At 42.4% G+C, this 27,115-nt stretch overlaps 2 protein-coding genes across 5 annotated transcripts in view; both read left to right on the top strand.

Moving 5' to 3' along the window:
* The window catches only part of gdpd1 (glycerophosphodiester phosphodiesterase domain containing 1), a 44,888-nt gene extending 41,727 nt beyond the window's left edge, over window positions 1-3,161 (top strand). For all 3 annotated transcript variants that reach the window (XM_048612587.1, XM_048612586.1, XM_048612588.1), the window contains one exon: window positions 816-3,161. In XM_048612587.1, coding sequence (XP_048468544.1) covers window positions 816-947 — 132 coding nt within the window. In that variant the 3' untranslated portion in view covers window positions 948-3,161. The remainder of the gene's footprint in view (window positions 1-815) is intronic.
* Window positions 3,162-13,910: 10,749 nt separating this feature from the next.
* The window catches only part of LOC109929391 (protein yippee-like 2), a 59,435-nt gene continuing 46,230 nt past the window's right edge, over window positions 13,911-27,115 (top strand). Inside the window, exons 1-2 of one of the 2 annotated variants that reach the window (XM_048612617.1) lie at window positions 13,911-14,106; window positions 24,245-24,648. In XM_048612617.1, the coding sequence (XP_048468574.1) occupies window positions 24,532-24,648 (117 nt within the window). In that variant the 5' untranslated portion in view covers window positions 13,911-14,106; window positions 24,245-24,531. Of the gene's footprint in view, window positions 14,107-21,931; window positions 22,102-24,244; window positions 24,649-27,115 lie in introns of those variants that run through there. The other variant, XM_048612618.1, reaches the window with a different exon arrangement.

The raw sequence follows: 27,115 nt of genomic DNA, 5'->3' as shown, positions 1-27,115 counted from the left end.
CACGGAGCTGCCCGGGACAAGCCTCGGCAAAACTTGCTGTATCTTTCTCCAGGCTTCCTTTGCAAAGGCATGTTCCAGAGGTGACGGGCAGTGCCCATCTCACCACCAACCAAGCTATGTCTCCGTGCTTGGTGGAAAGTTCTGGTGATGAAGCATTCTGCCAAATTACTTTGACAGTCTGTTCAGGGAACCACCCAATAGGACCAACCCTCTTCTTTTCCCACAAGGTCTCAAGGACGCTACGTGCTGACCACTTCCTGATGGACTCGTGGCCAAAGGCGTTTTGTTGAATTTTTCCAGAAGGGACTGGTGAAACGGAATGGTCCACCCATTTGGAGCTTTCCGCGGCACCAAGGCCAGACCCGTTCTTCATAACTCCATGGACATGTACACAGTACATAATGACACTTGGTGTTTGCATACTGATGGTCTACACACAGCTTGATACAGCTGCACATAAAGGTGACCATCAGGATGAGAGCAGCATTTGGAACATTTTCCATACCCTGCCCATCCAGAGCTTTATGTATGATGTCGCTGCAGACACGGTCCATCTTTGACCTTCAGATGAAGTGGAAGATGGTTCAGGTAAGCCATCTAAATACAGAATTCCAGTTTGGGAAAATAGTGTCTTTTCCAAGGTTTACTGGTCTGTCTATTTGATAGAACTTCCAATCTTTCTGTTGTTTTCCAGTCTTCTGACTGTGTTTATATTATTGATGGGGAGGCGAAACCAGTATTGAGAAGGTGATTAGTTTGACAGCCTTGACCTGCTCCCCACCTGTAATCAGCTTCCCTGTTCTTGTCTCCTGTAGATTTACATATGGGTCTTAAACGACGAGGAAGACTTCAAGAGAGCCTTTGAATTGGGAGCGTGTGGGGTCATGACAGATTATCCAACCCAGTTGAAGAAGTTTCTGGAACACTATCCCTGCAGAGATCAGTAGGAATGGAGATGAGAAGGGCATGGGGGGTAGGTGGGTGACAGAGAGGGGAAAGAGGCCAAAGAAAACCCCTCGGCTTATGATACCAGTTTTGGCCTGTCAATTCAGTATTTTTGGAACACAAGCACCTGCCACATTCACTGCAGCAAGAACAGGGAAGTTCCCATCATTCAGGCTTGTTCATTGTCAGTTAACTATAATTTATGGTTGCAGAAAATGTTCGCCTTTTAAAGTTAATAACTTTGTTTGAAGCGTCTACGAGGACTGAGTCTAGTTATTTCAGGACAAGACTCTCCTACTTGGTCAGGAATATGACACTTTTATCTTTTGTTACTGACTCATCCAAGTTTGTATATAAAGCAACCTATTGGATTTCTATTAAGATGATGTAGTTGAAACCATTGAATCACAGAATCTTACAGCACAGAAGGAGACAATTCAGTCCACTGTGCCTGTACTGGCTCACTGCATGAGACATCCATTTAGTCCCAAAAACCCACATTCCTTTTTTAAATATTAATCCTGTTCACTTTTGAAAGTTATGATTGGTATCTGCTCCCACCACCCCTTTAGCATTTGAATAGAGCATTCTGGAAATGTTTAGGCTAGTGACCAGTGGAAAGTCAGTTTTTGCTCTTAAAGTGTATGTTCACTGTTGGTCTAAAAGAGGTTTAGGTAGAGAGGTTGTGATATGTCAACAAAGAATCCACACTTGGAAGATGGCATGGCTGTGTGCTGAATACGGTTGAAGTTTTGTATCCTTCTCTCATCAGGATAAGTACAAGAATGCGAAATTTCAGTTAGTCACAGCTATTTATACCAAAAGCAATAAAAGGTGCGGATTTCTTGAAAGTCAATTCTGGCTGAGGCACCGTCATGGAGAAGTAAACATGGGGAAATATAGGCCTTACAAAAAAAGGCTCAAGACTTGAACAGATTGCTTTTGTTTGTGAAGAATGCAGAGACCCTTTGTGTGAATGCTGGCCGCTTCCGACAAGCATAAATGGGCCCTTTTCTAATTGCCCAAGAGCTTGAGAGCCAGTAGTTCCCCATTACTTCTTCCATGGCAACACCTCAGCTCATCAGAGTCAGCCTTTCCAACCAATCAGTATCGCATTTCTTCTGTAGCATAAACAATTATGCTTGTTAGAAATTTGACATTCTTCCATTTGTCCTGAAGAGTGCAAGGCAAAAAAGAACTTCAGCACCATGTCCCTGTCTTCAGCCGTATGAGGTGTTAACTGTGTCTCTCTTCAGACAGCAGAGGCGTGTGACACCATTATTTTCCATTTATATTTCCTTAAAATACAAAAATCAGTAGGGGGAAGTGATTTATTTGTTAGTGTTGCAGGATTGGAAGAGGAAGCAGATGGGGATTTTCTGCTTTATACATGGTTCAATTTGTAGCATGAAAATCAGGCCTTAACTTCTGACCATGTGTTTTTATGAGCATTGTGCTCTTGGGGAGAGAGGTAGATAGGGGTGGGAGAAGCAAATGTTTCTACTTTTGAGAAGTTGATTAAGAACAGCACCACCCGCCACACAAACTGGGGAGGATAGAAGAATAAAATCTTACTAACTAAACTAGACTTCAGTAAGGAGGCATGCTCCCCATTGAATTAAATCAAAGAGAGGGCCAAGTCCTAAACACAAGGTAATAAATTATATTGTTTTATGGTTTATGAAACTCTCCTTACTGATTGATTTGCAACAACAACTTGCATTTGCATAGCACCTTTAATGTGTAACATGTCCCAAGGCTCTTCACAGGTGCATAACAAACAAATGTGAGACAGAGTCACATTAGGAAATAACAGGACAGTAGACAAGAACTTGCTCAAAGGAAGGATTGCTTGATTTAAGGAATGACTTGGCGGAAAGGAAGAGAGACAGATGAGTTTAATGAAGAAATTCCAGAGTTTATTCCCGTGTCGCTAGAGACAAATTGGAAATGCGCAAGAGGCCAGAATTGGAGGAGCATAGGGTCATGCGTAGCACGAAATTAAGGTGATAGGGAGAAGCGAGGGATGTGAAAGCAAGGACAAGAGTTTGAAATCAAAACATTGCTTGTCTGCGTGCCAGGATAGGTCTGCAAATGCAGTGCATGGGGGTTGAGCAGATTTGTTTGAATATACAATATATAGTCACAGAGTCATACAGCACAGAAACAAACCCTTTAGTCTAACCAGTCTATGCCGATCATAATCCCAAACTAAACTCGTGCTACCTGCCTGTGCTTGGCCCATATCCCTCAATCTTTCCTATTCATGAATTTATCCAAATGTCTTTTAAACATTGTAACTGTACCTGCATCTACCATTTTCTATGGCAGTTCATTCCACACACAAACCACTCTCTACGTTAAGAAAAAGTTGCCCCTCATGTCCTTTTAAAATCATTTTCCTCTCACTTTAAAAATATGCCTCCTAGTTTTGAACTCCCCCACCCTAGGCAAAAAGACCCTTGCTATTCACCTCATCTATGCCTCTCATGATTTTATAAATCTCAATAAGGTCAAACTCCTACACTCAAATGAAAAACATTCCAGCCTTTCCATTCTATTTTTATATCTCTCTAACCCTCCATTCCCAGAAACATCTTGGTACATCTTTTCTGAGCCCTCTCTAGTTTAATAACATCCTTCCTATAACGGGACAACCAAAACAGCACACAGTATTCCAGATGAGGCCTCACCAATGTCCTGAACATTCTCAGCATGATATCCCAAATCCTATAATCAAAGGTCTGAACAGTGAAGGCGAGCGTGCTAAACACCTTCTTAGCCACCCTATCAACACGTGACACAAACTTTAAAGAATTACGTATTATCCAAATTAAAATCCATCTGCCACTCCTCAGCCCTTTGACCCAATTGATCAAGAACTCTTTGTAATCATAGATAACCTTCTTCACTGTTCTCTATACCACCAATTTTGGTGTTATCTGCAAACCTACTAACCGTGCCTCCTGTGTTCTCACCTAAATCATTTATATAAATGACAAACATAAATGGACCAGAAGAGCATACTCCGTCAGAATGCTTTTTGACTGATATCCTGCCTCTTGCTGTTGTCGGATGTGGACTCTCACTGGGATAGAGAAGTTTACTGGGACAGGGTACCCAGCAGTTACCTTTATGCAAGTGATGGCCTTCAGCTATTTGGATGTTGGTCATTGTATTGAAGCCCAGTTCACTCTGTTTATCTCTCCACAGATGTTCTCAGACCTGCTGAGTTTCTCCAGAAGTTTCTGTTTTGGCTTCAGATTTCCAGCATCCATAATTCTTTGTTTCACCTTAAGAACTAACTGGCTTTCTCAGCCATTTCAGAAGGCAGTTAAGAGTCATGCACATTGTTGTGGGTCTGGAGTCACATGTAGGCCAGGCAGCTTGCTATAAAAACCAGCAATCATTGTTGTGGTCACTGTTCAATTCGCCTTCCATTCCAGATTCATGAATTGAATTAAAGTTCCATCAGCTGCCCTGATGGGATTTGAACTCCTGTTTCCTCAGCATCAGCCTGGGGCCTCCTGTGACAGTACCACTCTGCCCAGCTCTCAAAACTCCATTGAGCTGGTGAGAATGCAGTTAACCCACCTCATAGAGATGGGAAGGACCAACCGCGCCCCCCTCCACTGTCGGTGCGACCGCCTCTACCAAGAACCCAGAGACAAGGCACCGTGTATCCGAGTTCGGATGATGATGATAGACTGTACTTCCCTGGTGCATTAGGACTGACCTGTAAGCAGCAAATTCCGCTTCAGGGACAAGAACTGAAACCTCTTCAACTTAAGTGCAATGTTGGGATGAATATTTTTCCTTTGTTTCAATGTTTTATTTTAGCTTTTTTTAAATGATTGTGTTAACATTTGCTGGTTGTCAAATGTTTGGGTTTTATTTTCACTTTTTATTTTGTTAAACATCCTAATTGCTGCTGAAATGGATTCATGGATAAAACGGGATTTTCCCTTCTGTAATAATTCAACTTAGATGTATTTTGTGTTGGTCTTAACGCTGTGCGTAAGTTAACAATCATTGATGTGATTTAAGATGTTGTGATTTATTAGTGTTAAATTGTTTTTTTTAAATCTTAATATACTTACTGCCTGTTTGGTGTTTGTTGTGATTTATTTACAAAGTCCTAAATGTGTGGTACCTTCCCCTTGTCTGTCTGGTCCTCCTCCCGGAGTTATCCACTGAGACCCTTAGCAGTTGAGATAGTCAGGTTACCATTCATGATGTCCAGATTAAATTGGATATAATCAACTAGATGGGAGCAAGAAAGGTGAATTTGCAACACAAGTTGTATGTTGTATCACATCAGTTTTACAATACAGTTTGTCTGAATCAGGTCCTGTTCAGAAGTCTGGATATATGAGGCACATGAGCAGTAGCTGGCATGGTTTTAAAAAAAAAAACTGACTAGAATACACCAATAAAACTTAAATGGTTCCATATAAATTTTTGTTCATACATTCAGGTATTCTCTGGGTTACGAATGGGTTCCATTCTTGAATACATTCATAAGTTGACTTGTACACCAGTCAGAATACAATACAGTATAATATAAAACAGCCATTCAGTAATATGAGGACATGTTCACACATCAGATCTTTAAAATTAATATTGATTCCTGCCTGTATCAGTTGTAGGCATAAGCATTCATAAGTCAGATGTTCATAAATTGGGAATCACCTATAAATTACCAACAATTTTAAATCTTTATTAATGATGTTTAATTTTGGTTTTAACTCATTTCTGTCATATTAATAAAATTCCCAGGTTATTGTACAAATAAATCCAGCCCTATAGAGAAATGGAATAAATTATACTCTAATACAGGGTCCAATCTGCTGTTTTGGAAAGTTACACATGTGATTTTTGTCAATGAACATGAGTGGATTCTTTAAGTGAAGGGCAAACAGTGCAATTTCTCAACTGGGCTCCAAACAAGAAACTCTGGCCCTAAGATATTATACCTTTCGGTGATACTGCATATCAGCTTCCAGAAGATGTAAGTAGTTTAATGACTTCTGCATCTCTCCCTCTCTTTGTCTTGCCATTACCCTTGTTATGTCACAACAATACAACTTGTTGGAGTTTAGAAGAATGAGCAGTGAACTTAATGAAACATATAAGACGTTGAGGGGACTGGATTGTGTGGATAATCAGGGGATGTTTTCTCTTGTGGTGGAGATTAAAGCTAGGGGACATAGTTTAATAGTGAGTGTTTCCTCTCCAATACGGAGGAAAGTGGGCACTGTACCATGAAGGCAGTCTACATGTGAACAGCTATGGGACCAGCTTTCCAGGGAACTGTATAACTAGGGAAGTGTGGAGGGTTTTAAACTGAATAGAGGGAAAGGATCAAATTTGGGAAGACCCGGTTAAATCAAAAAGTAGAGATGAGGCAAGAAGTATTGTTATTGGAAATGATAAATGGGAAGAGATAGTGTGTACAAATATAAGATTAAATCAACAGGTAAGGCTAGAGGTTACAAAAAGTGACAGGATAAACCAAAAGGCCCTATCTATGAATACCTTTCCAGTAGTAACTCTTTCTATTGTGCTAATACCATCATTCACTAACAGAGCCATCCCCCAACCTTTGTCTAGCCACTTGTCCTTATTCAGTGTCATGTACGCTTCAATACTTAGGTCCCAATCTGTGTCATCATATAGCCATATTTCTATGAAGGTTATCAGATAATATTTTTCATTTCTATTCGCACTATAGAAATTAATATGCAATAGTGAAGGATGACCTTGTGGTGCACAAACTCCCAAAAAGTAACAACATGATTTGGTGGTGTATAAAAGTAGTAAGAACAGGAACTTGTGAGGAAGATATATTGAAAATTATGGGGAATTTTAATTTCTATATAGATTGGAAACTTCAAATAGACAAAGGTAACCACAACGATGGACTGTTTCCGGGATAGTTTCTAAGAGCAGCACATTCTGGAACCAACCAGCAAGCAGGCTGGAGTTGGTTTTGTGCAACAAGGTTTAATTCATTAATTACCTAATAGAGAAGGGTGCCTTAGGTAGCAGTGACCATAATATGGTTGCATTTTACATCCAGTTTGAGAGAGAGTGGATCTAAGATTAGTAGTTTAAACAACAGCAATAGTGAGGGCATGAAAGCAAAGGTATCTAAAGTAAACTTAAAAAAATAAGTAAAGTGAGGTTATTGACTTGCTCGGCGAGCTGGCTTGTTCTCAATCAGACGTTTCGTCACCATGCTAGATGACATCATCAGTAGAGCCTCCGATGAAGCGATGTTATTCTATTCCCCTTGGAATTTATACTGTTCGGTCCATTATGGTGAGTACTGTCATTCCCAGTTTTGATCTGTTTGGGTTTGTATATGGGGTCCAATTCTATGTGTTTGTTGATTGCCTCTAGGAATTCCTATGTGTGTCTATGTTTGGCCAGTTAAACTGATGGCCTTCATTATCTGAGTGTACTGATATGAAGGAGAATTTGTCATGCTGTTTTGTTGCATTAATACAATATAAATACAGTATGCTGTATAAATTCCAAGCAGAGTAGAATAACATCGCTTCATCAGAGGCTGCACTGATGATGTCACCTAGCATGGCGATGAAACGTCTGAAGGGGAACAAGCCAGCTCAGCGATCAAGTCAACAACCTCACCCACAACCTGAGCTACAGATCTTTGCCAAAACTTTGAAGTCAGTGAAGTGATACAGTAGGAACAAGATTAGACCAATCAGCCCATTCAATCTGCCTCACTATGACTGATCATCTCAATGCCACTCTCTTGCACTATTTCTCTATCACTTAAATGTCATTAGTCTCCAGAAACCAATTGACTTCCATCTTGAATGCACTCAGTGACTGAGCTTCCACAACCCTCTGGGCTACATAATTCCAAAGATTCACCATTTTGAGTGAAGAAATTCCTCCTCATCTCGGTTCTAAAACTGACTTGTCCATTATCCTGAGATGGTGCCCTGTAGTTCTAGAGTTGTCAGTCTAGGGAAATAGCCCACAATCCGCTGTATCATACCCTGTAAGAATTTTAAGTCATCACTTCCCATTCTTCAAAATTCCAGAGGATATAGATCCAGTCTGTCTAATCTCTCCATAAAACAGTTGTAGAGATCTGCAGCACAGAAAAACCCTTTGGCTCATCAAGTCTGAACAAGTCAAAAACAACCACCTAACTATTCTAATCTCATTTCCCAGCACTTGGCTCACAGCCTTGAATGCCTTGGCATCGCAAGTGGAAATATCTAAATACTTCTTAATGTTAATGAGAGTTTCTGCCTAAAGCAAAAGCACATAATTATACAAAAATGAGTGACAGTTCAGAAGACTGGACGTAAAATAAAGAACAGCAAATTATTGCTAAAAACTGTTAAGAGAAAAGTTAAGAGTATGAGAAAATTTAGCTAGAAATATGAAAACAGATGATGAGATTCTGCAGATATTTCACAAAGAGTTAACAACATGGCAGTTCTGTTGAAGAGTTGCCAGGCTCGAAATGTTAACTCTGCTTTCTCCCCACAGATACTGCGAGACCCCTTGAGTTTTGCCAGCAATCTCTGTTTTTGTAACATGACAGTTGGTCCTATAAGAAGTGAGTCTGTGGAATTAATAATTGAAAATAAGGAAATGGCAGATGAATAGATGTTTTGTGTCAGTTTTCACTATACAGGGGACAAGTAACATCCCAGAAATAGTTGTAAACCAGAAATTCAAAGGGAGGGAGGAAATGAAGAAAATTTCAATTACCAGGGAAGAGATACTGAGCCAATTGTTGGTGTCCAGTTCCTGATGGACATCATCCAAGAGTCTTAAAAGAAATGGCTAGGGAAATGGTGCATTGGTTCTAACTTTCCAAAATTTCCTAGGTTCACAGAAGGTTCCAATAGAAAAAATAGCAACTGTACTTCCTTTATTCAAAAAGGGAGATAAAGCAGGAAACTGCTGGCCAGGCATGGAAAATATATTGGAATCTATTATTAAAAGGTGTTATAGCATGGCATTAAAAAAGTTCACAGTAATTGGGTAGAATCAACATAGTTTTGTGAAAGGGCAATCATATTTAATCAATTTATTTCAAGTTCTTTATGGAAGTAATGTGCTGTGGATAAAGAAGAACCGATGGATATAATGTACTTCGGTTTCCAGAAGGCTTTTGATAAAGTACTGCACCAAAGGTTAATGCAGAAAATAAAAGCTCATGGTGTAGTGGTAGCATATTGGCATGAAGAGAAGACTGGCTAACACAGAACTGCAAATCAGCAGAAATGGGTCATTTTCTGGTTGGCAGCATGTTATGAGTGGTGTACTACAGGAATCAATGCTGGGTCCTTAATTTTTACAATTTATATAAATGATTTGGATGAAGGGACCAAAGGTATAGTTGCTAAATTTGCTGATCACATAAATTTCGGTAGGAATGTAAGTTATAACAAGGCTAAAAAGGAATATTGATAGGTTTGCTGAGTAATCAAAGATCTGGCAAATAAACTATAATATGAGAAACTTTGAAATTGTCCATTTGAGCAGGAAAAAAAAAGGCATATCTAAATGGTAAGAGATTGCAAAGCTTTAAGATGCAAAGGTATGCTGGTAAAGCAAGTAGTTAGGAAAGCTAATAGAGTCTGATCATTTATTATGAGAATTTAACACAAAAGTAGAGAGATTATGCTTCTGCTATATATCACATTGATGAAATCACATCAGGAGTACCACGTTAGTCTTCTTATTTAAGGAAGGATATAAGTATGTTAGAAGAGGGTCTGAAATGGTTCTAGATTAATACCTGTCTTATGAGGAAAGGTTTGATACTCTGGGCTTGTTTCTGCTGAAGGTTAGAACAGTAAGAGGTGATTCAGTTGAAAAATACAAGATCTGGGGGGATCTGGACAGGACGGATGTGAGAGGGTGTTTCCTCTTGTGGGAGAAACTAGAGTTATGGGCCCATATTTAAACATAAGGGATCACCCATTAAGACAGAGATGAAGGCAAAATTTTCTCAGAGGCTTATGAGTCTTTAGAACTCTCTCTCAAAAGACCGTGGAAGCAGAGCATCTAAATATTTCTAATGTAGAGGTAGATAAATTCTTGATGAGAAAGGTCTTCAGGGGAATGTGGAGTAATCAGCTTTGCCATGACTTATGAATCCAGAGAATGCTGGAGAAATTCAGAGGCTCTGGCAGCATCTGTGGACAGAGAAACATAACTAACATATTGAGTATAGTATGACTTCTTCAGAACTGAAAGGTATTGGAGCCTCTGTTGAAACCATTAAAAAAAATTCCCACACATTTTCTCCAGTATTCTTTGTGTTTATTTCAGATTTCCACCATCTGCAGTATTTGGCTCTTATATGACTTGTTGAATGTCTCCTATCAAATTGGAGCAGGACTATGGGGCTGAATGGCCTACTCCTCCTAATTTGTACGTAAGACAAAAATGAAACTTTTTTTTCAGAGGATCATCAGTGTGTGGTATTGTCTACCCCAGAAGGTAGTGGAGCCTGGAGACTGAGTGGATAGATTTTTGATAGACAAAGGAGAGAAGGAAAGTGAATGATAGATAGAGATAGTAGGAACTGCAGATGCTGGAGAATCCGAGACAACAAGGTGCAGGGCTGGATGAACACAGCAGGCCAAGCAGCATCATAGGAGCAGAGAGGCTGACGTTTCGGGCCTAGACCCTTCATCAGAAAAGAGGGAGGGGAAGGGGGTTTTGAAATAAATAGGGAGAGAGTGGGAGGCGGATAGAAGAGGGATAGAGGAGAGGATAGGTGGAGAGGAAACAAACAGGTCGAAGAGGCGGGGATGGGGCCAGGAAAGGTGAGTGTAGGTAGGGAGTTAGGAAGGGGATAGGTCAGTCCAGGGAGGACGGACAGGTCAAGGGGGCGGGATGAGGTTGGTCGGTAGGAGAGGGAGGTGCGGCTTGAGGTGGGAGGAGGGGATAGGTGGGAGGAAGAACAGGTTAGGGAGGCAGGGACGAGCTGGACTGGTTTTGGGATGCGGTGGGGGGAGGGGAGATTTTGAAACTTGTGAAATCCACATTGATACCATTGGGCTGCAGAGTTCCCAAGTGTGTTACCTCTTATTTTTCTTCACAGATGCTACCAGACCTGCTAAGCTTTTCCAACAACTTCTGTTTTTGTTCCTGATTTACAGTATCTGCAGTTATTTCAGTTTTTACTAAGAAGATGCAAGTTGTTGTTAAAGACACTATAGAAGTGCAAGTTGTTGTTGCAAAAGATACTATTTAAGTTCAAGTTCTTAAATGAACTATGTGAATTTAAATCATTGCAGTTAAGGATGTGATGTAAATAGAGGTTTTTGTTGAAAGAAGTGATCTGTGAATGCAAAGTACTGTTTGCAAAGGCACTATATAAAGGCATTGTTGCTTGGTAAGCCCTGACCTTTGCTTCAGGTTTGAGTAAAAACATGGAGACAGAAACAGGCAGTATCTATCAAGATGGGAACCGAATTAAACTTTCAAGTCCAAAATGACTATGCCCAATATAACTGATCTTCAGAACAGTCATACTGGACTCAAAACGTTAAATCTTTTTCTCTCTCCACAGATGCTGCCAGATCTGCTGATTTTCTACAGCACCTTTTGCTTTTCTAAAAATTTCAGATCTCCAGCAAATTGCTTTTACCTCAGATTTGAGATCCTGGTTCTCAAATTTTCTTTTCCTCAGAGGCTGAACTAACACATTGGAGATGATGATGAATTTTGGTGTCTATGTCTGCTTTTGTCAAATGGAGGCTGCCAATGTATGGGAAAAGGTCCACTCTTATCAGCAATGGAGAAAAGACAGACCCCATCGAGAGACTGTGCCAGGAATGTGGAGAGGCAAAGTTAGGTAGTCAGAAAGAGCACATAAAACTCCTATCACCCCCCCTTAAAAGTTGTAAAACTACATTGCAAAGCATTTCAACAGAAAATTACCGAAAATGCAACGTTTCTCCCCTTTTCATGGTCCACTCTGAGGTGCCTGAGCACAATTGTGTACTATTGATATTCACAATATACATTGCATGTCAGGAATATAGCCTAAGGGCAAAACATTTAAACTAGCATATTTCAGAAAATGCAATAAAATTAAACTTTTCTCAATACGGATTGTTCCACTCTGAGGTGCACAAATACAACTTCTATACACTTGATATTTCTTTATTCACTCATTGAATATGGGCATTGCTGGCTGGGCTAGCATTTATTGGCCATCACTAATTGCCCTTAAGAAGGTGGCAGTGAGCTGCCTTCTTAAACTGCTACATTCCCAAAAGTACTTTCAGAGATAGAGCCCAACAGTAAAACATTTCAAATGGAGCAACAGAAAGTGCAATAAAAGTCAACATTTTGCCATTCTGAGATGCCAATTTTAATAATCTGGATATTCACACTGTACATTCCTTACCAGGCATACAGCCTGGATTGCAGGGCTGGTTCTTCAGTATATGGTCTCTCCTTTATTCATTCATGGGATAAGGGCGTCTCTGGCTTGGCAGCATATATTGCCCATTCCCTAATTGGCCTCTGGGCAGTTAAGAGTCAACCACATTGCTGTGGGTCTGGAGTCACATGTAGGCCAGACCAGGTAAGAATGGCAATTTTCTTCCCTAAAGGACATTAGTGAACCAGATGGGTTTTTCCCCACAATCAGCAATGGATTCACAGTCATCATTAGATTCTTAATTCCAGATATTTACAGAATTCAAATTCCATCATCTGCCATAGTGGGACTCGGACCCGAGTCCCCAGAACGTTATCTGGGTCTCTGGATTAACAGTGCAGTGATAATACCACTAGGCCATCGCCTCTCACCTCCTGCCTCCCTAAATGTAGTATGGCTGAAGGCCTTAAATTAATATTGAGATGGGGTTGGGAAAGAGGATTGATATAGTTTGGAATTCACACAATCGTAAGGGCATTGCAGCATTTGTTTTGAAATGGGGTTGGAGGAAAGAGGTTATACAGTTCAGAAATGAAAGCAAGTCTGTTTTGTTCTACAAATCTAAGGACACTGCACCATTTACTTTGAGATAACACAATATGGAGTTGGAGGAACACAGCAGGCCAGGCAGCATCAGAGGAGCAGGAAAGTTGACAATTCAGGTTGGGAGCCTTCTTCAGAAAAACAACAAATCTAAGGACACTGCATCATTTACTTTGAGATGGGCTGGGGATTATATAAATTGTAAAATGAAAGCAAGTCTGTATTTCTTTGCAAAATGAGGGGTCGTCTGCAAATGAAAGCAAGCCTGTTATTTCTTTTACAAATCTAAGGGCATTGCAGCATTTATTGTGAGATGGGGTTGGAGAGCGATTTATAGTTTGGAAATAAAAGCAAATTTGTATTTTTCTTGTAAATTGTAAGGGCCGTTGCAACATTTGTTGACAGATGGGGGTTAAAGAAGAGGGATAATATACTTTGGAAATTGAAGCAAATTTGTTTTTTTACAGAATGTAAGACACTGCTGCATTTTTTGAGATGGGTGTTTTAAGGAGAGGGATTATATAGTTTGAAAACGAAGGCAAATTTCTTTGCAAAATGTAAGGACATTGCAGCATTTTAAGATAGGATTGAAGAAAAGGGATTGTATAGTTTGCAAACGAAATCAAGTCTGCATTTTGCTCCCAGAAGTGGAATTTCCTGCCATTATCCCTGTATCTTGATACAGCTCCAATAACTCTGTCCCCCCCCCCACTCCACTCCCAACTTGGCTACACGCCTGCTGCGCACTGATTGGCTGACTGGGCCTCCCGCGCCGCAATCTACCTTGAACCTCCCTTGGACTCGCCCCCACACCGCCTCCTGAGCGCGCTCATTGGCCGCGGTCGCCGGATTCCGGTACTAAGGACCCGACCAATGGCGACCATGTTGCTGGGACTCGACCTGCTTATTATTGGTCAGGCGTGCCATCAGTCACTGGGCAGCAGGGTAGGATGTACTAGACTGTACAAAAGAGCTGGGCTCCCAGCTGTTGCCATTCTTCAGCTGAAGACAGACAGAGAGGGAAGCAGACTATAAACATAAGCTTTTTAAAAAAAGCAGTGAAAAAACAAAAGCAAGACAACCCGTGTTGTGGGGAGGGGGAAGACGCGAATTGATAGGTACAAATAATAGAGGAGTGTATAATTTTATGTTTTAAGGTAAGATGATTTTTTTAACAAAAAAATGCACTTGACATTTCGCTTAACCAAAAATGCAACATTTCCTATTGTGTTGCTTTTTCTCCAGATTGCTTTTTTTTTTATTGAAACAGGATGTTTGCGGTTTATTTTTTGTGCTAGATGCAAGAGGAACTCCAGACTGCAATGTTGCAGTGATGCAAAATAATAATACCATGTGTGTCAGGGGCTGCGTTGGGTTTTTTTACTGTTGAAGGTAGGGGGGTGCTGTTGGCAGGAGGCAGTGGTCGCTGGCACTTGGTGCATTGGAAGAACAACGTGCTAGCTTCAGGGATTTTTGTTTTGTATTTTGCTCGCTCTGAACTTGTATAGTGGCAAAGTTTTGGTTGGGGGTTAAGAGAGGCTTATCCTCTTGAATATATTACTTACCGCCCCCCACACCCGGTCGTCCTTTAGGTTCTCTCAAAGAAAAATGAAACAAAGCCTCCCAGAGGCGGGGTAATCAGATTTAATTGGCAGGTCAACTTGATTTAATAATGATTAAATTCCTTTTTTCCTCTGGTGAGGGTTCATTTGCTGCAGTGGTCTACCCTGCTTTCTGAACTGACATTAATGTTCTGTTTGAAACCAGCCTGTGGCTTGGCTTGGATGATGATTATAATTACTGAACCCTTTTTTTCCCTTGGGCCAGTTTATCCCTTGTTCCTGAGTTCTTTTGTTCCCCATTGACACGCTGTCTCCACATGCAACAGTTTTTCCTTCCTACAGGGCTTGAGAGTGATCAGAACAAAGAAAATGAAAGCGTTTGCATCTTAATTTTTCATACAATTTTGTTGAACTGCGTTCTAATATATAAATATTTACTGACTTGACTTCTCCAAAATCAGCGCTGGGAGGAAGGCTTCAGTGATCTGCGGGTTACAAGGAAGGTTCTGGACTTTATATTTAAATCAGATGTGCAGTCAGGACCTTTAAAACATTGTTTTCCTTTGCATTTATAGAAATGCATTACAATTTAAAAGGGGGTCTGCATGATGCAGAAAATAAATGAGGTGGTGGTGACAGTTCATTTAATAGACAATATTCCTTTACACTCTTGTTTGAAGACACACAGCTGTTGCTCTCCACCCCTGTTGCACCCCAAAAAAGATGATAGGCCATTCCCTCCCGGGGTCCTGGTCAGCTGGAGTTCTTCCGCCACTACTACTTTACACACCACACACCCCACCCCACCCCACCCCCCCCCCCCATCCTTCCTGGTCAGCTGGATTGCACCCAACCCCCTTTCCCCACTTATGATCCTGGTTAGCTGTTACCCCTTTTCCCAACTCAACCATTCCCTTTTGTGGTCCTGGTCTGGCTCCTTGCACCTCATCCTCTGCTCATGCTCTGAGAAAGGGCATTTTCTTTTAAAAAGAGCAAATTTTTCTCACATTTTGCTGGACGTGACGTCAGGAGGTCATGTGACCAGTGTTTACCAACACTGCGGAGGGGGTGGAGCGCTAGGGGAGACTGGGGACCTGTCAATCACGCTGGGAACAAGTTCGCACCACGTCAGGATCTGGTGCATTCGAGAGGCAGCAGCAGGAGCCTAGCCACCATCACTCTGACCTCAGCTTTATTTAAAAAAAAATCTCCTCTGCAATCTAGTCATTTTGTGTGTTTAAAAGCAGGATAGCTGATTTGCAAGGAGCATCAGCAATGCAACATTTCCCCTCTTAAACAAATAGATTGTTGAAAGGCTTAACTTCCCTTTTTTAAAAAAAATGCGCTAGACGAATTCACACGAATGTCTGCAGGATGGTGATGCGAATTTGCTGAATTATTGCGGTGTGAGAATTTGGGCTAGGCTTTGTTGTGGCTTTAAGGGTTAATTTGAGGCCTTATTGTGTTGATAAGGTTGAGTATAGAAGATTAAAATGGAACTCGAGATAAGAGCAGGGGGAGGCCAAACAACCTTTGGAACCTGCTCCATCCTTCATTTGAGATAAGGACTGACCACCACTTTAGCACCATTTTCTAGCACTAACCCTGCATCTTTTGATGTTTATGATGTGTGAAAATTGTCGAAGGCAATCTTTGACATAGATATGATCTCTGTTGCCCTATAGCTAGTGGATTGCTGGAGCCACAACTAGTTACAATATATTAATGACTTGGATGGCAAAAGTCAATGTTTTATCGCCAAGTTTGCGATGACAGAAGTAGCTAGGAAGGTGTGTGCTGACAGTCTACAGAGGGATATGGACAAGTTAAATGAGTGGGGGGGTGGGGGGAGACTTGTTAAATGGAATGTACCTTGGACAAAATGTGAGGTTATGTACTTTGGCAGGAAAAATAGAAATGCTGGATATTACTTAAATGGAGAATGACTGCAGAAAGAAGGGCTTTGGAGTCCTCATTCATAAATCATGAAATGCTAGCATGCAAATTCAGCATGTAACAGAGGAGGCAAATGGAATGTAGGCCCTCTATTTCAAAAGGAACAGAATATGAAAATAGAGAAATCTTGCTAAAATAATACAAAGTATTAATTAGACCATACCTGGAATACTTTGAATAGTTTTTCTTTCCTTAACTAAGGAAAGGAAGTACGAACTAAAAACCAAAAGAACTGCAGATGCTGTAAATCAGGAACAAAAACAAAGTTGCTGGAAAAGCTCAGCAGGTCTGGCAGCACCTGTGAAGGAAAAAACAGTTAACGTTTGGTGTCCAGTGACCCTCCCTTAGAACAGTTGAGGAAGGGTCACCAGACCTGAAACATTAACTCTGTTGCTTCCTTCAAGGAAGTACTAACATTGGATGCAATCAGGGACTCTCTTGAGGTTTTGAATATGTTTGGCTTGTACTCATTAAGAGTTCAGAATAGTGAGGCGATCTTTATTGAAATATGTAAAATTGTTTGTGGACTTGACATCGTGGATGCAGCAGGCTGCTTCTCTTTGGAGAGACCAGGACCAGAAAGCATAATCCGAGTAAGAGGCTGTATGTTTAAGACAGATGAGTGACTACCGATAAGCAATTCCATCATTAGCAATTCTTAACTACAGAGGGCTTTTAAGGCTGGGTCATTTAAGTATATTCACAGCTGTTACAGACAGACAGACAGATTTTCAATCTGGAAGGGAATCAAGGATTATTGGTATGTGGTAGAAAAGGGGAGTTGAGGATTATTAGATCACCCACAATCTCATTGAGTGAAGGATAATGCAAATTTGAAAACTGAATTTGTTTTTGTTTTAGTTCAGCAGGGGTTTGGGGGAATACAGATGGATGGAGTTGGATATAGACCAGCAGTGACCTGGCTGAATGTTCCTTTTTGTGCTCCAATGTGCCATCACCTTCCATGTTGCACTTCCTCACTTTTTCTCCTGCATTGATCATGTACATCTGGGGGATGTGTCTTGGTGGAAAGGTTGGCAGCGATCCTCGACACTTCATGGCCCTAGGAAGCGGGTGGAGGAAGTTCTTCCTAAACTGCTGCAGCCCCTGGTTGCTGATGGTGTTCTGAATAATGATTTTTGTGTAGGTACTTCCAGGGAAATTTTTATTACTCATTCATTGGATGTGGGTGACATTGGCCAGATCCGTATTTATTGCCCATCCCTAATTAGAGATGGCAGTTAAGTCAACCACATTGCAGTGGGTTTGGAATTACATGTAGATCAGACTGGGTAAGGACATCAGATTTCCTTCCCTAGATGACATTAGTGAACGAGATGTGTTTTTGTAACATGTGACAACAGTTACATGGTTGCCATCAGGCTAGCTGCTTACAGTAAAAGTAAATCCTGTGACCACGGAATCTCAAATCGTGAATTTGCCTATCCATGCTAAAAATTAAATAACAAAAAACATTCACAGGCAAAAATTGCATTCATGATATTTTTAAATCATTTTAACTTTTTTATTTTTAATGAGCTCCGCACTCATAAATTTCAACAGGGAGGTTCTTAGAACCCTGCCCTTGCAGATATGGAGGAATGACTAGAAATGTCCAATTTTTACTGAATTCAAATTTCACCATCCATCTTGATGGGATTTGAACCTAATTCTCAGAACACCATTGTCTGAAGAAGAGTCTTATTAGATTCTGTTAATTGTGTTTCTCTCTCCGCAGATACTGCCAGTCCTGCTGAGTTTCTCAATCACTTCCTATTTTTTTTGCCACAGATCATTAATCTGGGGTTGGAATTTGGGTTTGCACTACTCTTCTTTGTAGAAGTGAAGGGCCAATGACTGAAGTATTGATCAGGAACATCTTTCTTTTCCAGAAAGAGAAATCTGGTGGCTATTGTATTGTGATCCTTCTGTTTTTGATTTTTATCAATGATTGTAATAATGTGGGAGAGGGGTTTGCTCAGAGGCTCCTTGTGTGTTCTCATTAAAAACTGATCTTACTGTAAATGGGCTTTGCAGAACAATCCCCCCAACCCCTCCCTTCCTTGTCAATGAATTTCCCTGCCTTAAAGGATATTAGTGACTCAGTCATATTTACAATAGCCTGACAATGGTGAACTTGCTGTTGCCAATTCTGTTTCATATTTGTTCCCAGATGTTTAAAAGCTGAATTCAAATTCTTCAGGTTACTACTGGGATGGGGGAATGCAGAGATGGGGACTGAATTGAACTGATTTTGCACTACGTTTGTAGTCAGGCCTCAAGTAATAGTGAGTGACATGACCACTTGTGCTACAGAATCTCCAGCATATCCTAGGAGCCCAGTGATGTGCAAACAGTTGAAGGCAATTTCTATCATGAGATGTGGAAGCAGAAGTAGGCTATGCAGCCCATGGAGTCTGCTCTGCCAATTAATTATTATCTTGGTTGATTTGATCCTTGACCCCACTTCCTGGCTTTCCCCATAATCCTTGACTCCCTGGCTATAATTGAATATAATTAATGACTCTGCCTATAATTATGGTGGTTGGTTGATCTTCCCCAACCTCAGTAACCTTTCGACAAGTGAAGAGTTCCAGACTTCCATGACCCTTTTGTGAAATTGTGTGGTCTGATCTTACCTTGAATGGCTAGCTGTAATATTAAGGTTATTACCCTGCCACCGAACCCATTCCACCCTGCACTGGATTCTGTCTTCATCCCACCAACACTCAGCCCTGCCTGCCCAGAGGAAACAGATGCATCATTCCAATAAAAGTACCCTTCCTGACCGGCTACCTCTACATCAGGGAAACCAAGCGGAGGCTCAGGGACCGCTTTGCAGAACACCTACGCTCGGTTCGCAATAAACAACTGCACCTCCCAGTCGCGAACCATTTCAACTCCCCCTCCCATTCCTCAGATGACATGTCCATCCTGGGCCTCCTGCAATGCCACAACGATGCCACCCAAAGGTTGCAGGAACAGCAACTCATATTCCACTTGGGAACCCTGCAGCACAATGGCATCAATGTGGATTTCACAAGCTTCAGAATCTCCCCTCCCCCTACCACATCCCAAAACCAATCCAGCTCGTCCCCGCCTCCCTAACCTGTTCTTCCTCCCACCTATCCCCTCCTCCCACCTCAAGCCGCACCCCCATCTCCCAACTACTAGCCTCATCCCGCCCCCATGACCTGTCCATCCTCCCTGGACTGACCTATCCCCTCCCTAACTCCCCACCTACACTCACCTTTACTGGCTCCATCCCCGCCTCTTCGACCTGTTTGTTTCCTCTCCACCTATCCTCTCTTCTTTCCATCTTCTATCCACCTCTCACTCTCTCCCTATTTATTTCAGAACCCCCTTCCCCTCCCCCTTTTCTGATGAAGGGTCTAGGCCCGAAACGTCAGCCTTTCTGCTCCTGTGATGCTGCTTGGCATGTGTTCATCCAGCCCTGCACCTTCCTGACCTTGTCTGCTTTGTGGATTAGTTCAAAGGGCTCATTCTGTAGGGAGGTGGAGACATGCTGAGGCTCCCTTTTGCAACTGCTACAGATTCACATCATTAAACAGCCAGTGAATGGGATCCCTTGTATATATAGTTTGTTACTGAAGCACTTTTATGTCCCCTTCCCTTTTTTGTAAAGATTCAAGTATTAATTATTAAGCAGCAAGTTTAATAATTGACACTTGTTGAGGCCATGATGCTAGTGAAACAATGTCTGGCAGCAATTATTACATAGCATCTCCAATGCTTTGGAAAGAAAGACTTTGTATTTCTATGGCACCTTTTTAACCACATTTTTCCATAACCCTTGATTCCCATACGGACTTAAATCTGTCCATCTCAGCCTCAAATGTACTTAATGATCCAGCCTCTTCAGCTTCGAAATAGTCAACTTACCATGACCAAAGCCTCAAACTATTTTTGGGGTGAGGGAAGAGAGTTCCAGATTTACAATCCTTTGTCTTGTATTAGTGTAGAAATTACAGTAACCAAATATGTGTGCAGCAAGGCCCCACAGCGCTTTCCTTGAAGCGTTGATTTGTTTCGACACTTAAGAGAACTCCTTTGCACTTCCTCAAAACTCCATGGAATGTTTTTGTATCTGCCTAAGAGGGCAGATGGGTTTAACATTTGATATAATTCCAGAGATTTGACACCTCCCATGCCTTGGCGCACACTCCATGTACAGTGTTGGGTAAGATGTGTTCAAGTCCTGGAGCAGGAGTTTAAACCACAACTTCCTGTTTTAGAGATCACTTAGCCAAGGTTGTCACCTAACTCTCGCATTCTGTCTTTTACACAGAACTTGTATGTCAAATATCCTGATGCTAACACCATTGTGGCCCACCACCCCCATCTTATCCTTCAATGTTGCACTTGCCAGACAATCTCAGTACTGCCTGACAGATGTACATCGAGTACAAGGTTGTTGTATCATTTACCATAAGAGCTGGCTCTCAGTCCTGTTTTTGATATTTTCCTAATCAACCTGATCATAGATGTTATTTCACACCCCTGGAGCAGGTAGGTCTTGAAACTCAGGCAGGAACATACCACTGGGCAAGAAGAGCCCTTAATGTCTAGTTTTGTCTTCAGCACAGAAGGAGGCCATTCAGCTCACGCCTTCAGATGGAATTCTGTTTTTCCCCTATTTCCTTGCCCTTTCCCTGGATCATTTTTGAATTAGCAGGGTTGAGATATGGTTTATAAAATACATTGGAAGTATGGTAATCTAGCTGGGTGAGCTTATTTTAAAAAGTAGCAACTTCAAATTTCAACATCTGTCACAGGGAAGTCCATACAAGAAAGATGTCCTCTTTAAAATAAAAGGTTAGTAACTTCTTGTCAGTTTCTTCAGTAATTCCAAACTTTATTGAAGCTTGAACTGATCAGTTTTTAATTCAAGGCATATGTTTGCTTCAGTTTTACTGATGCACAGTGACAGCTGTACGTACAGATACAAAATGCAGTGCAGCAATTCACCAAGGCTCCTCTGATAGCACCTTTCTAATCAATAATCCCTACAGCCAAGAAGAACAAGTGCAGCACAAAGAGGACCACTACCACCCCCAAGTTCGCCATGAAAACTTGTCCCATCCTGACTTGGGAATATATTGCTGTTCCTTCAATGGAACGTCCTCCCGATGTTCTTGCACCACAATGAGTGCAGTATTTCAGGAGGTCGTCTCACCACCCTCTCCTGGGTAATTAAGTGTGGACAATAAATGCTGACCCAGCCAGTGACACCTACATTCTATGATAGAATTTTTAAAAAATCAGCTTTAAGAGTTGGTGGTCCTCTTCAAAAGCTTAATATTGGTAAGCTGGGGCAAGTCCTCTGTTTCACTTGAAAATTAATTGCAGTTGCAATTTCTAAACAAAAACAGTTTCTAAATATCCCACAGGGAAAGTAGTCTCCAGCTGTAAGATTTAATTAGTTGTGTTAGCTTTATCTCAGCTGGTAGCAATCCTGCCTGAGTCAGAAGGTCATGGCTTCAGATCCTAACCAGAGAACTGAGCACATTATCCAGGCTTACACCTCCAATGCAGTGCTGAGGGACTGTGGCATTGTTGGAGGTGCTGTCTTTCAGATGAGCCATTAAAACCTGATTCCATCTGCTCTCTTAGGTGGGTATGAAAGATCCTACTGTACTGTTGGTTGAAAATCAAGGGAGTGCTGTCTGGTGTCCAAACCAGTAACTTTCCTTCAGTTAACACCAGATCTATCTTTTGTTTAAGGATCATACTGTTGATTTGCAGAAAATGTTTGCTGTTCTCCCTTCTAAATAGTTTGTTTTAAGAAGGTGGATAGAGGCAGACAGCACAGTGGTTAGCACTGCTGCCTCATAGCACCAGGGACTTCAGTTCAATTTCAGCCTTGGGCAGCTCTCTGCGTGAAGTTTGCACATTCTCCCCACGTCTGCATGGGTTTCTCCCAGGTGCTCCAGTTTCTTCCCACAGTCCAAAGATGTGTGGGTCAGGTGGATTGGCCGTGCTGAAACTGTCCATAGTGTTCAGGGATGAGTAGGCTAGGTGGATTAGCCATGGTAGACATAGGTTTAGGGGGTTACTCTGGGGGTCACTCTGGGGGTCTGGGTGGTATGTTCTTCGGAGGGTCTCCAGACTCTAGGGGCAGGATAGCTGTCGTCTTCACTGTAGGGATTCTGTTGACTGTAGGTACAGGCTGTGGAGAAGGAAGGAAGGAGGGAGGGAGGGAGAGAGAGAGAAATGGGTACTTTGAATCCACGTCTGATTTGCATTTCTTCAATCTCTGCAACAGAACTGAACAGCTGTAGAGGATGACTTTTTGTCCTGTTGAGATTGGAGGTAATGAAATGTGTTGCAATAGATATGTAATATGTTTGTAGCCTGGGAGCTGTCACTTTAAAACTAAAGTGGCCCAGAAAAGGATGGGTAAGGGAAGGAGGGAGGGAAATAGTGATTATGTCACTGGTTTAAAGATCCAGATACCTGTTTGAATCCCATCTAGACAGCTGAGGGTACTGTATTTCAATTTAGGTGATTTGGAAAACTCTGAAATAATAAATCTAGTATCAGTAATGGTCACTATTTTAAAAGCGGTATGTCTTAAAAATCCAACTCCTATTCTGAAACCTTTCAAGATAGAAGGACAACAGGAATCCTGTCATGTATAACCATGAACAGCATACATTGAGGCCATTCAACCCATCATGTTACTTTTCTGAAAGGACATTTCACATAGTTATGTTCACCTCCCTTTTTTCCTGCAGTCTAACTTTCTTCCTCCAGATAATTATCCAATGCCCTTTTGAAAGCCATGATTGAAGCTGCATCTACCCCACTTTTGCAGCACATTCAGGATCTTAACCACTTGCTATGCTGTTTCTTCTTTCTAAATAAAATGTTTCCTCATTCCCTTGGGTGCTTGTGCCATGAATGAAGTAAAAAAATAAGATATCAAATCAGTCCCAAATCTCTTTCCAATATCCAGGATTGCACCCGAGGACGTTTTAGATTTTCAGTGAAATGCTCTTCCAACCGAGCCCTCTTCGTCAAACATAGTCCCACACCTCTTATTCCCACTGATGTTTCTTCTCTTCGCACCCCACCCCACCAACCAACAGTTAGTCTAAACCAATTACACAAACCACTTGAACCGCTTGCTGCCTTCAAACTATTCCTGTCACCAGGGGCTCACTCGGCTGTGCCCATCAGTCCTTCACGCTAGTATTATACAACAAAAAAAATACCAGATGTGTGTCTAAGAGGTAAAGCTGTACGTTGTGCTGTTTGAAATTCAAGTTAAGGTGAATTTTCCTTTGTTGAATCCCAGTCATGGCTATTACCTCTAACTAGCCCTGAGATCACAAGCTTTGAAAAATGAGACTGAAGAATACAGTACACAAATTTCGAGACTTGACCAGAGGAAGGCTCAGAGCTTCCCACCTTCCAGTGGAGATTCGAAAACTAGGGTTAGGTCACTGCTTCAGGACAAGGGCTCGGCCATTTAGGAATGAGATAAGGACAGATTTCCTCTCTGAAATTCATTACGAGGACGGCTGGCTGCTCATTTGAGGCCACGATCCTTGACGCTAAGAAAATTGAGACGCGGGCAGAGTGAGAGTTTGGACAGCAGGCGTAATCTCGCCGTATGATGGACGAGATTGGGGGGGGGGGTGCTGAATGGCCGCCTCCCAGCCCTGTTTCGCACGTTCCTGCCGGAGCTAGGGGCCAAAGTGATTGCTATCTGACTTTAACAACACTAACGAATGATTCTTCTCTGTGCCAGGTTCGCTGAGGTAGACGCCTGTCCTCTGGCCGGCCCCGCTCTCCAGCCCCATCCCCCTTCTTTCCCCTACACCACCCCCCCCCCCAACCCGTCTTTAAGGCCAGTGGCCTTGCCCCTTCTTCCCCGCCCCCGCCGCCCCGGTGTCCAGCAGTGTGTGGAACCCCGCCACACCGCCCGCCCGCCGCACCACGGCCTTCACCTGCGTCTTCCAGTGTTTCCCGTGTGAACCGACCTGCCTCGGCGCGTCGTGGAGCAGCCCGGAGTTCGCGCTGCGTCCGGTGGCCCCCATGGTGAAAATGACGCGATCCAAGACTTTCCAGGCCTACCTGCCGAGCTGCCACAGGACCTACAGCTGCATCCACTGTCGAGCCCACCTCGCCAACCACGACGAACTCATCTCCAAGGTACTGACCTCATCGGGACTCGCTGTTTGGTTTTCCTTTCTTTTTGTGGGGTGGGGGTGACAGGGGGTCGTGGAGATTAGCTGCCCCATTTCATGGAAAAACCCGTTGCAGAAAACCGTTTCCCGGTGGACACGTGCCACAGAGCTACTGTACCGCCAAAAGTTTGAAAACACCAATCATGAGCTCCCATCATGTCACGTGATACAATTCATCGTCCGGCATCCGTTCCCAGGACGACGGGTCATAAACGGTGTGGCCTTTCTGTCATGTTTGTACAGTGTGTGCATGGGAACTTCCATAGGTTTGACGATGAAATGGGAAAAAGCAAAAAGCCAACTGAGCGTCTGTTGAATGGTTGGTGCAAGTGTTTGATTCCTTGGTCACTGAATAGCGAGGGATGTTGACTGAGCACAATTACCTGGAGAGTGTAATGCACTTGATGCTTAAAGGTAGAGCTGTCCTTGTCCCAGATGACTTTAGCACTGATCTCTCATGGGGGGCGGGGGGAGAGAGACCGCCAGTGGGTGTCTTAACCTCATTCACCATGCTTCAGTTGAGGTTGAGAAGGTGAGACCTTGATGTCAGACTTAACCAGTGAGGGAACTGAACCAACACTGTTGGCATCAGTCTGCATTGTGAACCAGCCATCCAACCAACTGAGCTAACCGATTTTCTCCCCCCACTCAATCTCGACACAAGTGCTACAGCGTGAGACTGTGTCTGTTTGGTGAATGTTGTTGGACTAGGGGTGGAAATAAGTCCTTCATTGACATTGGCATTAAATAAGAGATCTCTGCTCCTGTCCAGAGGTTCCTGTTGCATTAAGTCATTCACTAGACCAGCCATTGTGGATGTATTACATTTGAGATTGCTGTCAAGATCCCACCTTCTCAACCCCTCCCTTCATAAGAGATGTAGTGACCCTCAAGTTAAACCAGCACCAGTCATCTCTCCCTAATGCGAGAACAATCCTATGGTCTTCTGGGACTATGGGACTGCTCATATTAGACTTAGCAGTTCCACATGGCACTTTCTATTAAGATTGGAGTGTCTAAAGTTATGAAGGGCTTAAATACAGTGAATATGAAGGACCTTTTGAAGTCTGTAACTACTGGGTTCTTGATTTGTGGTCAATGGTAGAAGAGTGTAGAAGTGTAGGTTTTGTTCAGCCAGAGGGTCTCATCTATATCTCCCTCCCTGAAAGAATTATGGAGGCTGAAACCCTCTTCTTCTTTTATAAAAAGAAACACTTGACTCTTCTATTGAAATGCTGTCACAAACAGAGTGAGGGATCCAAAGCTGGAATGAGGGATGAGGCTGGATAGCTTTTTGCTTTGATCACTACAGATGTCATGGAACGAATGGCCTCTTTATGTGTCACTTCCTTCTGTTGAATCCCGTGTGGGTTAGCTCAAGACTGATACAGTCCCAGAATCTTTTTCAGTGAGTACTTGCAGTGCATGGTACAGATGGAAGCTAGTACCAGCAGTTGAGGGAAAAGGGGGTAGATGGTTTCTCCAGTGAAGATAGATGTAAAAGGCTGGGTGGAGGCTCAAGTGGAGCATTAATACTGGTGAGGCTGTGGCCTCTTTCTGTGCCATGTTGTCTTGGGTAAGTGGTTTCACTGGTTCTTGATTCCAAAGAATCTCCTGAATTTCCTACATGGCATGACATATCCATTGCTTGGGAGGTGCAAGTTTTCACCTAGGGACCTGCATTTTTATCTTGAGTCCACTTCCTGGGATAGGCATCTCCTGGATTCTACTCCGTTATTTACAAGATCTGTTGGCCACTCAGTTCTGTTGTTGTGCTCCCTGCAATCATTGTTCATTCACCCACTTGCTTCATGATCAGACGACCAACCAGCACCCACCACACTCCCCACCCCACACTCCGTCTTGCTCTCCCAGCGTGTGCCTGACTCCCTGAGGATGAATTCTCAGTAAATTATGTAGATAGAGGATGCTGTAATTAACACCGGAGTGAATGACATAAAGCTACCATGTTGATAAAAAAGCTTAAGGTTCACCTTAAGAAAATAAGGGGCATACATTTATTAAAAATAGGGTTTCATTGAATCACATCCGAAACATTCCGGGGTTCCTGCAATGAAGCACTCAAGTTTTGCTTAGGTAGACTGATGCCGCAGCCATTTCTGCCCACAGTGCAATACCAGAAATAAAGATATCAACTAATCGGTGCTTCGCCCTGCCATCGTCAGAAATTAGAGAAGTTACCTTGCTCCAGTGAGGAGACCTTCAAACTGCATCTGAAGAGGTAGATCACTACAGATCAAACCCCAATTCAGTGTCAAAATCAGAGACAACAAGGTGCAGGGCTGGATGAACACAGCAGGCCAAGCAGCATCATAGGAGCAGAAAGGCTGACGTTTCGGGCCTAGACCCTTCATCAGAAAAGGGGGAGGGGAAGGGGGTTTTGAAATAAACAGGGAGAGAGTGGGAGGCGG

The sequence above is a fragment of the Rhincodon typus genome, chromosome 26, assembly GCF_021869965.1.
Source record: "Rhincodon typus isolate 14 chromosome 26, sRhiTyp1.1, whole genome shotgun sequence".
NCBI lineage: Eukaryota > Metazoa > Chordata > Chondrichthyes > Orectolobiformes > Rhincodontidae > Rhincodon > Rhincodon typus.
This window is presented reverse-complemented; position numbering and strand designations above follow the sequence as displayed.